Source organism: Oncorhynchus tshawytscha, linkage group LG26 (assembly GCF_018296145.1).
Source record: "Oncorhynchus tshawytscha isolate Ot180627B linkage group LG26, Otsh_v2.0, whole genome shotgun sequence".
Taxonomy (NCBI): domain Eukaryota; kingdom Metazoa; phylum Chordata; class Actinopteri; order Salmoniformes; family Salmonidae; genus Oncorhynchus; species Oncorhynchus tshawytscha.
The window spans coordinates 54,212,459-54,226,548 of NC_056454.1; the positions used below are offsets into that span (position 1 = coordinate 54,212,459).

A 14,090-nucleotide genomic window follows, 5' to 3' on the forward strand; every position below is an offset into this window, starting at 1 on the left:
GTCTCACCAGGGATGATGGTCGGATTTGCGTTTATCGTTGAAGGAATGAGCGTTACACCGAGGCCTGTACTCTGGAGCAGGATTGATTTGGAGGTGGAGACTCCGTCATGGTCTGGGGCGGTGTGTCACAGCATCATCATCGGACTGAGCTTGTTGTCATTGCAGGCCATCTCAACGCTGTGCGTTACAGGGAAGACATCCTCCTCCCTCATGTGGTACCCTTCCTGCAGGCTCATCCTGACATGACCCTCCAGCATGACAATGCCTCCAGCCATACTGCTCATTCTGTGAGTGATTTCCTGCAGGACAGGAATGTCAGTGTTCTGCCATGGCCAGCGAAGAGCCCGGACCTCAATCCCATTGAGCACGTCTGGGACCTGTTGGATCGGAGGGTGAGGGCAAGGGCCATTCCCCACAGAAATGTCTGGGTACTTGCAGGTGCCTTGGTGGAAGATTGGGGTAACATCTCACAGCAAGAAACGGAAAATCTGGTGCAGGCCTTGAGATGCACTGCAGTACTTAATAATGCAGCTGGTGACCACACCAGATACTGACTGTTACTTTTGATTTTGACTCCCCCTTTGTTCAGGGACACATTATTCAATTTATATTAGTCACATGTCTGTGAAACTTATTCAGTTTATGTCTCAGTTGTTGAGTCTTGTTCTGATCGTACAAATATTTACACATGTTCAGTTTGCTGAAAATAAACACCGTTGACAGTGAGAGGACGTTTATTTTTTTGCTGAGTTTATATATAAAATCTTCCCCTGTCTCTCTGCTAACACCTCTCCATCTTATTGTATCAGGTGTGGGTGAGCAGCCCCCACAATGCAACAGGTTACTACACGGTGTATGGAGAGGATGCTCTGCATGCGGACCACTTCAACACCAAGCTGAGCTTTGGAGACACGCAGACGGTCTGGGCCAGAACAGGATACCTGGGTTTCCTACGACGCACTGAGCTCACCGACGCCAGCGGAGGTTAGAGTCCAGACATCAGATCAATCAAATCACATTATATTTGTCACATGCTTCGTAAACAAGTGTAGACTAACAGTGAAATGCTTATTTATGTCTCCTTTTCCATCAATGCAATATTAAAGATACTAAATGTAATAAAAAATAGAACTAGTGACAGGAGAAATATAGTGACTAGGCAAAGAGATAGATAATAGACAGTAGCAGCAATGTGCTGTAAGTAGGGGTAATAGATAGATAATAGACAGTAACAGCAGTATACTGTAGGTAGGGGTAAAGGATAGATAATAGACAGTAACAGCAGTATACTGTAGGTAGGGGTAAAGGATAGATAATAGACAGTAACAGCAATATACTGTAGGTAGGGGTAAAGGATAGATAATAGACAGTAACAGCAGTATACTGTAGGTAGTGGTAAAGGATAGATAATAGACAGTAACAGCAGTATACTGTAGGTAGGGGTAAAGGATAGATAATAGACAGTAACAGCAGTATACTGTAGGTAGGGGTAAAGTGACTAGACAACAGGATAGATAATGGGCATGGAGTCCAGTGTTTGGGCATGGAGTCCAGTGTTTGGGCATGGAGTCCAGTGTTTGGGCATGGGAGTCCAGTGTTTGGGCAAGGGAGGTCCAGTGTTTGGGCATGGGAGTCCAGTGTTTGGGCAAGGGAGTCCAGTGTTTGGGCAAGGGAGTCCAGTGTTTGGGCAAGGGAGTCCAGTGTTTGGGCAAGGGAGTCCAGTGTTTGGGCAAGGGAGTCCAGTGTTTGGGCAAGGGAGTCCAGTGTTTGGGCAAGGGAGGTCCAGTGTTTGGGCAAGGGAGGTCCAGTGTTTTTATTTATTTATTTTTATTTTACCTTTATTTAACCAGGTAGGCAAGTTGAGAACAAGTTCTCATTTACAATTGCGACCTGGCCAAGATAAAGCAAAGCAGTTCGACAGATACAACGACACAGAGTTACACATGGAGTAAAACAAACATACAGTCATAATACAGTATAAACAAGTCTATATACAATGTGAGCAAATGAGGTGAGAAGGGAGGTAAAGGCAAAAAAGGCCATGATGGCAAAGTAAATACAATATAGCAAGTAAAACACTGGAATGGTAGTTTTGCAATGGAAGAATGTGCAAAGTAGAAATAAAAATAATGGGGTGCAAAGGAGCAAAATAAATAAATAAATAAAAATTAAATACAGTTGGGAAAGAGGTAGTTGTTTGGGCTAAATTATAGGTGGGCTATGTACAGGTGCAGTAATCTGTGAGCTGCTCTGACAGTTGGTGCTTAAAGCTAGTGAGGGAGATAAGTGTTTCCAGTTTCAGAGATTTTTGTAGTTCGTTCCAGTCATTGGCAGCAGAGAACTGGAAGGAGAGGCGGCCAAAGGAAGAATTGGTTTTGGGGGTGACTAGAGAGATATACCTGCTGGAGCGTGTGCTACAGGTGGGAGATGCTATGGTGACCAGCGAGCTGAGATAAGGGGGGACTTTACCTAGCAGGGTCTTGTAGATGACATGGAGCCAGTGGGTTTGGCGACGAGTATGAAGCGAGGGCCAGCCAACGAGAGCGTACAGGTCGCAATGGTGGGTAGTATATGGGGCTTTGGTGATAAAACGGATTGCACTGTGATAGACTGCATCCAATTTGTTGAGTAGGGTATTGGAGGCTATTTTGTAAATGACATCGCCAAAGTCGAGGACTGGTAGGATGGTCAGTTTTACAAGGGTATGTTTGGCAGCATGAGTGAAGGATGCTTTGTTGCGAAATAGGAAGCCAATTCTAGATTTAACTTTGGATTGGAGATGTTTGATATGGGTCTGGAAGGAGAGTTTACAGTCTAACCAGACACCTAAGTATTTGTAGTTGTCCACGTATTCTAAGTCAGAGCCGTCCAGAGTAGTGATGTTGGACAGGCTGGTAGGTGCAGGTAGCGATCGGTTGAAGAGCATGCATTTAGTTTTACTTGTATTTAAGAGCAATTGGAGGCCACGGAAGGAGAGTTGTATGGCATTGAAGCTTGCCTGGAGGGTTGTTAACACAGTGTCCAAAGAAGGGCCGGAAGTATACAGAATGGTGTCGTCTGCGTAGAGGTGGATCAGGGATTCACCAGCAGCAAGAGCGACCTCATTGATGTATACAGAGAAGAGAGTCGGTCCAAGAATTGAACCCTGTGGCACCCCCATAGAGACTGCCAGAGGTCCGGACAGCAGACCCTCCGATTTGACACACTGAACTCTATCAGAGAAGTAGTTGGTGAACCAGGCGAGGCAATCATTTGAGAAACCAAGGCTGTCGAGTCTGCCGATAAGGATGTGGTGATTGACAGAGTCGAAAGCCTTGGCCAGATCAATGAATACGGCTGCACAGTAATGTTTCTTATCGATGGCGGTTAAGATATCGTTTAGGACCTTGAGCGTGGCGGAGGTGCACCCATGACCAGCTCTGAAACCAGATTGCATAGCAGAGAAGGTATGGTGAGATTCGAAATGGTCGGCAATCTGTTTGTTGACTTGGCTTTCGAAGACCTTAGAAAGGCACGGTAGGATAGATATAGGTCTGTAGCAGTTTGGGTCAAGAGTGTCCCCCTTTGAAAGGGGGATGACCGCAGCTGCTTTCCAATCTTTGGGAATCTCAGACGACACGAAAGAGAGGTTGAACAGGCTAGTAATAGGGGTGGCAACAATTTCGGCAGATAATTTTAGAAAGAAAGGGTCCAGATTGTCTAGCCCGGCTGATTTGTAGGGGTCCAGATTTTGCAGCTCTTTCAGAACATCAGCTGAATGGATTTGGGAGAAGGAGAAATGGGGAAGGCTTGGGCGAGTTGCTGTTGGGGGTGCAGTGCTGTTGTCCGGGGTAGGAGTAGCCAGGTGGAAAGCATGGCCAGCCGTAGAAAAATGCTTATTGAAATTCTCAATTATGGTGGATTTATCATTGGTGACAGTGTTTCCTATCTTCAGTGCAGTGGGCAGCTGGGAGGAGGTGTTCTTATTCTCCATGGACTTTACAGTGTCCCAGAACTTTTTGAGTTAGTGTTGCAGGAAGCAAATTTCTGCTTGAAAAAGCTAGCCTTGGCTTTTCTAACTGCCTGTGTATAATGGTTTCTAGCTTCCCTGAACAGCTGCATATCACGGGGGCTGTTCGATGCTAATGCAGAACGCCATAGGATGTTTTTGTGTTGGTTAAGGGCAGTCAGGTCTGGGGAGAACCAAGGGCTATATCTGTTCCTGGTTCTAAATTTCTTGAATGGGGCATGTTTATTTAAGATGGTTAGGAAGGCATTTTAAAAAAAAATATCCAGGCATCCTCTACTGACGGGATGAGATCAATATCCTTCCAGGATACCCCGGCCAGGTCGATTAGAAAGGCCTGCTCGCAGAAGTGTTTCAGGGAGCGTTTTACAGTGATGAGTGGAGGTCGTTTGACCGCTGACCCATTACGGATGCAGGCAATGAGGCAGTGATCGCTGAGATCTTGGTTGAAGACAGCAGAGGTGTATTTAGAGGGGAAGTTGGTTAGGATGATATCTATGAGGGTGCCCGTGTTTAAGGCTTTGGGGAGGTACCTGGTAGGTTCATTGATAATTTGTGTGAGATTGAGGGCATCAAGTTTAGATTGTAGGATGGCTGGGGTGTTAAGCATGTTCCAGTTTAGGTCACCTAGCAGCACGAACTCTGAAGATAGATGGGGGGCAATCAGTTCACATATGGTGTCCAGAGCACAGCTGGGGGCAGAGGGTGTTTGGGCAAGGGAGGTCCAGTGTTTGGGCAAGGGAGGTCCAGTGTTTGGGCAAGGGAGGTCCAGTGTTTGGGCAAGGGAGGTCCAGTGTTTGGGCAAGGGAGGTCCAGTGTTTGGGCAAGGGAGATCCAGTGTTTGGGCAAGGGAGGTCCAGTGTTTGGGCAAGGGATGTCCAGTGTTTGGGCAAGGGAGGTCCAGTGTTTGGCCAAGGGATGTCCAGTGTTTGGCCAAGGGATGTCCAGTGTTTGGCCAAGGGAGTCGAGTGTAAGATGGTTAGTTCAAAAAAGTTAGTGTTCAGTGCAGGTAGTCTAGGTTAGTCATTTGATAAGCTATTTAGCCGTCTTCTTCAGCAGTTTTATGGCTTGCGCTAGAGAAGGTTGTTCAGGATCCAGTCGTTTCCAGATTTGGTGCATCTTTACGGCTTGCCCTGCGGTAGCAGAGAGAACAGTCTATGACTTGGGTGGCTGGAGTCTTTGACAATTGGCCTTCCACTCACACCGCCTGGTATAGAGGTCATGGATGGCAGGGAGCTCTGCCCAGTGATGTACAGGCCATATACAATAGCCTCTTTAGCGCGGTACGGTGCCTTGCAGTTGCCTTACCAAGCAGTGATGCCACAAGTAAGGTCGGAACGATACCAGTTTTGCAATATAATTTCCCATCGCAAAATTTAAAACACGTAGCAGGTTATTATTGTTTTTTTTGTTTTTTTCCCACACTATAGACGGCAAAATCTGTCCTCTAATACAGGACTAGTAAAGGCCCAGAATTACAGACTGCTATATCAGTCCACTAATACAGGACTAGTAAAGGCCCAGAGTTAGACTGCTATATCAGTCCACTAATACAGGACTAGTAAAGTCCCAGAGTTACAGACTGCTATATCAGTCCACTAATACAGGACTAGTAAAGGTCTGTTAATACAGGACTAGTAAAGGCCCAGAGTTACAGACCGCTATATCAGTCCACTAATACAGGACTAGTAAATCAAATCAAATCAAAAGGCCCAGAGTTACAGACTGCTATGTCAGTCCAACAATACAGGACTAGTAAAGGCCCAGAGTTACAGATTGCTATATCAGTCCACTAATACAGGACTAGTCAAGGACCAGAGTTACAGACTGCTATATCAGGCCCAGAGTTACAGACTGCTATGTCAGTCCACTAATACAGGACTAGTCAAGGACCAGAGTTACAGACTGCTATATCAGGCCCAGAGTTACAGACTGCTATATCAGTCCACTAATACAGGACTAGTAAAGGCCCAGAGTTAGACTGCTATATCAGGCCCAGAGTTACAGACTGCTATATCAGTCCACTAATACAGGACTAGTAAAGGACCAGAGTTAGACTGCTATATCAGTCCACTAATACAGGACTAGTAAAGGTCTGTTAATACAGGACTAGTAAAGGCCCAGAGTTAGACCGCTATATCAGGCCCAGAGTTACAGATTGCAATATCAGTCCACTAATAAAGGACTAGTAAAGGCCCAGAGTTAGACTGCTATATCAGGCCCAGAGTTACAGACTGCTATATCAGTCCACTAATACAGGACTAGTAAAGGTCTGTTAATACAGGACTAGTAAAGGCCCAGAGTTACAGACCGCTATATCAGGCCAACAATACAGGACTAGTAAAGGCCCAGAGTTACAGACTGTTAATACAGGACTAGTAAATGTCTGTTAATACAGGACTAGTAAATGTCTGTTAATACAGGACTAGTAAATGTCTGTTAATACAGGACTAGTAAATGTCTGTTAATACAGGACTAGTAAAGGTCTGTTAATACAGGACTAGTAAAGGTCTGTTAATACAGGACTAGTAAAGGTCTGTTAATACAGGACTAGTAAAGGTCTGTTAATACAGGACTAGTAAAGGTCTGTTAATACAGGACTAGTAAAGGTCTGCTAATACAGGACTAGTAAAGGTCTGTTAATACAGGACTAGTAAAGGTCCGCTAATACAGGACTAGTAAAGGTCTGTTAATACAGGACTAGTAATACAGGACTAGTAAAGGTCTGTTAATACAGGACTAGTAAAGGTCCTCTAATACAGGACTAGTAAAGGTCTGTTAATAAATCAAATCAAATTAATTTATATAGCCCTTCATACATCAGCTGATATCTCAAAGTGCTATACAGAAACCCAGCCTAAAACCCCAAACAGCAAGCAATGCAGGTGTAGAAGCACGACTAATACAGGACTAGTAAAGGTTTACCTAGAGGAGAGTTAACAAACGTTAACAATGACCCCTACTGACGTTAACAATGACCCCTACTGACGTTAACAATGACCCCTACTGACGTTAACAATGACCCCTACTGACGTTAACCTGCTCCAACACTATTCTATTTGATTTGATTTGATTTGATTCTAGATTACTGAGAAGAGACTCCTATACCAACACCTACTGTACTGAGACACCATTCAAATCATATCAAACTTTCTTTGTCACGTGCGCCGAATACAACAAGTGTAGACCTTACAGTGAAATGCTTACCGGTACTTACAAGCCCTTAACTAACAGCGCAGTTCAAGGAGAGTTAAGAAAATATTTACCAGGTGGACTAAAATAAAAAGTAATAATTTCAAGTAACACAACAATAATGAGGCTCTATACAGGGGACGCCGGCACCGAGTCAGAAAGTCGTTTTTGAAATGCTGTGTAATATTTAGTTCTTATTGGACGTTGCTAACCTGTGTTGCAGAACGTCATGATGCTCTCTATGTGGTGGGGTCTCTGGATGAGACATTGGAGCTGAGAGGGATGAGATATCATCCTATCGACATCGAGACATCCGTTATCCGCTCACACAAGAGCATCACTGAATGGTGAGGCACATTAATCTATACCCACATATCTGTAGTCCCACATCTACACACAGGAGACTCTAGTCCCACATCTACACACAGGAGACTATATAGTCCCACATCTACACACAGGAGACTATATAGTCCCACATCTACACACAGGAGACACTAGTCCCACATCTACACACAGGAGACACTATAGTCCCACATCTACACACAGGGGACTCTATAGACCCACATCTACACACAGGGGACTCTATAGTCCCACATCTACACTCAGGAGACACTATACTCCCCCTCTCTGTTCTGTTTTTACTTGCTAGTAGTGGAGCTCACACTGTAAATGCTGACGGTATAATCTGAACTTCTCTCCCTCTCCTCCCTGTTTCAGTGCTGTGTTCACGTGGACCAACCTCCTGGTGGTAGTAGTGGAGCTGTCTGGGTCAGAGCAGGAGGCTCTGGACCTAGTTCCCCTGGTGACTAATGTGGTTCTGGAGGACCACTACCTGATAGTGGGTGTGGTGGTGGTGGTGGATCCAGGGGTTATACCTATCAACTCAAGAGGAGAGAAACAGAGGATGCACCTACGGGATGGCTTCCTGGCTGACCAGCTGGACCCCATTTATGTGGCCTACAATATGTAAACAACAACATGTCAACAAGATGTAAACACCTGGACCCCGTCTATGTAACATGTAAACAAAGGAGGAGGAGGAGGGAGAGCCGCTCAGAGAATGAGAAATGGACTATGGACCACACAGCAGAAATGGACTATGGACCACACAGCAGAAACCTCTTGGTGTCTCTTTCTCCCTGTTTGAGTCCCAGCAGAATAGTGATGGGTCTTGGTGGGGCTGTACAGTCAGAATAGTGATGGGTCTTGGATGGGTCTTGGTGGGGCTGTACAGTCAGAATAGTGATGGTCTTGGTGGGGCTGTACAGTCAGAATAGTGATGGGTCTTGGTGGGGCTGTACAGTCAGAATAGTGATGGGTCTTGGATGGGTCTTGGTGGGGCTGTACAGTCAGAATAGTGATGGGTCTTGGATGGGTCTTGGTGGGGCTGTACAGTCAGAATAGTGATGGTCTTGGTGGGGCTGTACAGTCAGAATAGTGATGGGTCTTGGTGGGGCTGTACAGTCAGAATAGTGATGGTCTTGGTGGGGCTGTACAGTCAGAATAGTGATGGGTCTTGGTGGGGCTGTACAGTCAGAATAGTGATGGGTCTTGGTGGGGCTGTACAGTCAGAATAGTGATGGTCTTGGTGGGGCTGTACAGTCAGAATAGTGATGGGTCTTGGTGGGGCTGTACAGTCAGAATAGTGATGGTCTTGGTGGGGCTGTACAGTCAGAATAGTGATGGGTCTTGGTGCGGCTGTACAGTCAGAATAGTGATGGGTCTTGGATGGGTCTTGGTGGGGCTGTACAGTCAGAATAGTGATGGGTCTTGGTGCGGCTGTGAAGTCAGAATAGTGATGGGCCTTGGATGGGTCTTGGTGGGGCTGTACAGTCAGAATAGTGATGGTCTTGGTGGGGCTGTACAGTCAGAATAGTGATGGTCTTGGTGGGGCTGTACAGTCAGAATAGTGATGGGTCTTGGTGGGGCTGTACAGTCAGAATAGTGATGGGTCTTGGATGGGTCTTGGTGGGGCTGTACAGTCAGAATAGTGATGGTCTTGGTGGGGCTGTACAGTCAGAATAGTGATGGTCTTGGTGGGGCTGTACAGTCAGAATAGTGATGGTCTTGGTGGGGCTGTACAGTCAGAATAGTGATGGGTCTTGGTGGGGCTGTACAGTCAGAATAGTGATGGTATTGGTGGGGCTGTACAGTCAGAATAGTGATGGGTCTTGGTGCGGCTGTACAGTCAGAATAGTGATGGGTCTTGGTGGGGCTGTACAGTCAGAATAGTGATGGGTCTTGGTGGGGCTGTACAGTCAGAATAGTGATGGGTCTTGGATGGGTCTTGGTGCGGCTGTACAGTCAGAATAGTGATGGGTCTTGGTGTTGCTGTACAGTCAGAATAGTGATGGGTCTTGGATGGGTCTTGGTGGGGCTGTACAGTCAGAATAGTGATGGGTCTTGGTGGGGCTATACAGTCAGAATAGTGATGGTCTTGGTGGGGCTGTACAGTCAGAATAGTGATGGGTCTTGGTGGGGCTGTACAGTCAGAATAGTGATGGGTCTTGGTGGGGCTGTACAGTCAGACCAGGAAGGCAAGGGACTAGATGGGACTGGAGAAGCAGGCAGGGGACTGGAGGAGCAGGCAGGGGACTGGAGGAGCAGGCTAATGCCAACACTGTGGAGGAGATGGGAGGGACTGATTGTTCATTCCAGCTGGGTTCCTTTAACAATGTTATGTTACAATTTTATATCATACACTTATTAGTACTTTATGGTATGAAGAGTTGAAGACACATTTCATGTCCTCCTTGGTCTCAGCAGTCCATTCCAAAAATAACTGTTGAAACAGTCCAAAACAGAGAACTTTAACGTATAAAATATGTAATATATTATTCCAACACTAATTGTTTCAGACTTCATGTAATCAGTTAATACTCTGGCAAAGAACATCATTGGGATTTAACATGATCAACTTGCCACATGTTTTAAATGAGGCCTTAAGTATTCCCAGATGCCTGTTCCTGTCTGATTTTACTTGTGTTGATGTGAGGCAGCTGGTTGGCTGAGGAGGTCAGGTTGAATGATTAGCCCTTGTGCACGTCCCAATATCTCCTGAAGTATGCGCTTGTTCACTACTTCCCACAAATCTAAAAGCATTGTATTGGTGGAGGCATGGTCTACTGGGAGTTTCCACAATATTTGTTATACCAGTCATTTCCTTTCTAATCAGTGGAGGGATGTGAACACGTTCACACTTTAAACATTTGGAGCATAGCCCTTCTCTCTGTGTGGCTGCAACATGAATACTCTTTCATTGTTTGTATATAGTGGAATCTGGAGGTATTTTTGCTGAAGATATTATGAATAAAAAGCTCACAGATCACATGGAGACATGGGGTCTGATGAGGGCCAGGCGGTGACATTACATGATTCTCCTCTAATGAGTGAGAGGTTGCAGTACATGTTGTTCCTCTACCGTCATCCATCATACCTGCTACGTAAAGACCACTCCTCTGTATCCATAGTGCATCCTGTTGGCCCAGGCAACAGCCTGCTGTAAGCATGTACAGAGTTATGTAAGTTTATATTATTGGGCCCCAGATAGAGCCTCTTGCTCTGGGTACATGGTTCATGTGTGGGAAGAGACTGAAGATGTTTCAGATGAACCTCCAGACTAACCACATATTAACATGTTACTGTCTGAAGACAACATAACAAAAGGAAAGAAGCCTTGTAATATGTATTGTATGAACACTGAGGACTGGCTACTGCAGGGAGGCAACCTAGCAACACGCTGGGGACTGGCTACCACAGGGAGGCAACCAAGCAACACCCTGGGGACTGGCTACTGTAGGGAGGCAACCAAGCAACACCCTGGGGACTGGCTACTGCAGGGAGGCAACCAAGCAACACCCTGGGGACTGGCTACTGCAGGGAGGCAACCAAGCAACACCCTGGGGACTGGCTACTGCAGGAGGCAACCAAGCAACACCCTGGGGACTGGCTACTGCAGGGAGGCAACCAAGCAACACCCTGGGGACTGGCTACTGCAGGGAGGCAACCAAGCAACACCCTGGGAACTGGCTACTGCAGGGAGGCAAACCAAGCAACACCCTGGGGACTGGCTACTGCAGGGAGACAACCAAGTAACACCCTGGGAACTGGCTACTGCAGAGAGACAACCAAGCAACTTTCTGACAGACTGTTCTGATGAATGGTGAAATCTGTCATCCTGGAGATATTTTGAGGACATTCTGTTTGTGTAAAGATTCATATGTCTATGGTTTGTTGTCATTATTTTCACAACATGCTTTCTTAATAAATACAATGCTTTTATCACATGATAATGTTTGTACTTGGAGACTGAACACTTGATTAATCAAGTGTAGACTAACGGTGAAATGCTTACTGACAGCCCTTCCCAGTAATGCAGAATAATAATAGAAACAAATAACAACACAACACATTTAATCCTAGTAAAAATTGCCTGTCTTAGGTCAGTTAGGATCACCACTTTATTTTAATAATGTGAAATGTCAGAATAATATTGGAGATAATTATTTATTTCATCACATTCCCAGTGGGTCAGAAGTGTACATACACTCAATTAGTTTTTGGTAGCATTGCCTTTAAATTGTTTAACTTGGGTCAAACGTTTCGGGCAGCCTTCCACAAGCTTCCCACAATAAGTTGGGTGAATTTTGGCCCATGTCTGACAGAGCTGGTGTAACGGAGTCAGGTTTGAAGGCCTCCTTGCTCGCACACTTTCAGTTCTGCCCACACATTTTCTATAGGATTGAGGTTAGGGCTTTGTGATGGCCACTCCAATACTTGACTTGGTTGTCCTTAAGCCATTTTGCCACAACGTTGGAAGTATGCTTGGGGTCATTGTCCATTTGGAAAACCCATTTGCGACCAAGCTTTAACTTCCTGATGATGCTGCCACCCACGTGCTTCACGGTTGGGATGGTGTTCCTTCACTTACAACTCTCCCCCCTTTTCCTCCAAACATAACAATGGTCATTATGGCCAAACAGTTATATTCTTGTTTCATCAGACCAGAGGACATATTTCCAAAAAGTACAATCTTTGTCCCCATGTGCAGTTGCAAACCGTAGTCTGTCTTTTTTATGGCGGTTTTGGAGCAGTGGCTTCTTCCTTGCTGTGCGGCCTTTCAGGTTATGTCCATATAGGACTCGTTTTACTGTGGATATACAGTGGGGCAAAAAAGTATTTAGTCAGCCACCAATTGTGCAAGTTCTCCCACTTAAAAAGATGAGAGGCCTGTAATTTTCATCATAGGTACACTTCAACTATGAGACAAGATTAGAAGAAAAAAATCCAGAAAATCACATTAGGATTTTTAATTAATTTATTTGCAAATTATGGTGGAAAATAAGTATTTGGTCACCTACAAACAAGATTTCTGGCTCCTGTAACCTGTAACTTCGTTAAGAGGCTCTTCTCCTCCACTCGTTACCTGTATTAATGGCACCTGTTTGAACTTGTTATCAGTATAAAAGACACCTGTCCACAACCTCAAACAGTCACACTCCAAACTCCACTATGGCCAAGACCAAATCAGATACCACCTGGAGCTTCTCCCCTGACACATAGACATCTGGCACAGTAGCATCAGATACCACTTGGAGCTTCTCCCCTGACACATAGACATCTGGCTCAGTAGCATCTGTTGCCCTCTTTGTGAAGAACATGCAAACAGTTTTTTTCACATTGAGATGCAAACACGAGTCACTGAGCCACTTTGTAACCTGGACCATTACAGTAGTGAGTTCTTGTGCAGCTTGTTGTTTGCTCTTTGCACATATATCACTGTATCATCTGCATACACTTGAACTTCAGACACAGTACAGATAGAAGGCAGATCATTAATGTACAGACTGAACAGGAGGGGTCTCAGTATTGACCCTTGGGGCATGCCCACATTATAGCTAAGAGTGGGCGTCAGCTCATTGCTCACTCTGACACACTGACTTCTGCCTTCAATGTATGATTTCATCCCATCTCAAGGCATTGGGGGAAAGGTTGACCTTGGACAATTTTGTGATGAGAATCTCATGGTTAACAGTATCAAAAGCCTTCCTTATCTCCAGAAACACAGCTCCAACAACGCCCCCTTTGTCCATCTCTGACTTCACATTTTCCAGAAGAAAGCTGTTGGCCGTTTCTAGGTAGTCTGGATAGTCTGGGAATTCTGAATGGTTTGGAATGTCTGGATAGGCTGGATTGGTTGGGTAGACTGGATATTCTGGATGGTCTGGATTGGTTGGGATAGTCTGGATTGGTTGGGTAGCCTGGGTATTCTGGATGGTTTGGGTAGTCTGGATGGTTTGGGTAGTCTGGATGGTTTGGAAAGTCTGGGTGGTCTGAGTAGTCTGGATTGTCTGGATGGTCTGATTTGTCTGGGTGGTCTGGATTGGTTGGGTAGTCTGGGCAGTCTGGATGGTTTGGGAATTCTGGATGGTTTGGGTAGACTGGGCAGTCTGGATGGTTTGGGAATTCTGGATGGTTTGGGTAGTCTGGATTGGCTGGGTAGTAAGGATTGTCTGGATGGTTTGTGTAGTCCGGATAGTCTGGATAGTTTGGATGGTACGGATGTTCTGGATGGTTTTTTAGTCTGGATGGTTTGGGTGGTCTGGATAGTCTGAATCGTCTTGATAGTGTTGATGGTTTGGGTGGTCTGGAAAGTGTGGACCATCTGTATTACTTGGTTGTCTGAATTGTCTGGGTAGTCTGTATGGTTTTGGTAGTCTGGATGGTCCGGATGGTTTGGATGGTCTGGATATACCTTGATAGTCTGGGTAGTCTGGATGGTCTGGATATTTTGGGTGGTCTGGATGTTTCAAGTAGTCTGGATAGTCTGGATGGTTTGGGTAGTCTGGATAGTCTGGATGGGTTTGGTAGTCTGGATAGTCTGAATGTTCTG

The 14,090-nt window shown here is 45.5% G+C and overlaps 1 protein-coding gene across 7 annotated transcripts in view; it reads left to right on the forward strand.

Moving 5' to 3' along the window:
* Positions 1 to 11,484, forward strand: part of dip2a (disco-interacting protein 2 homolog A) — a 193,353-nt gene extending 181,869 nt beyond the window's left edge. For all 7 annotated transcript variants that reach the window (XM_042306850.1, XM_042306849.1, XM_042306851.1 and 4 more), the window contains 3 exons: positions 810 to 984; positions 7,422 to 7,545; positions 7,916 to 11,484. In XM_042306850.1, the coding sequence (XP_042162784.1) occupies positions 810 to 984; positions 7,422 to 7,545; positions 7,916 to 8,168 (552 nt within the window). In that variant the 3' untranslated portion in view covers positions 8,169 to 11,484. The remainder of the gene's footprint in view (positions 1 to 809; positions 985 to 7,421; positions 7,546 to 7,915) is intronic.
* The last annotated feature ends 2,606 nt before the right edge of the window (positions 11,485 to 14,090 follow it).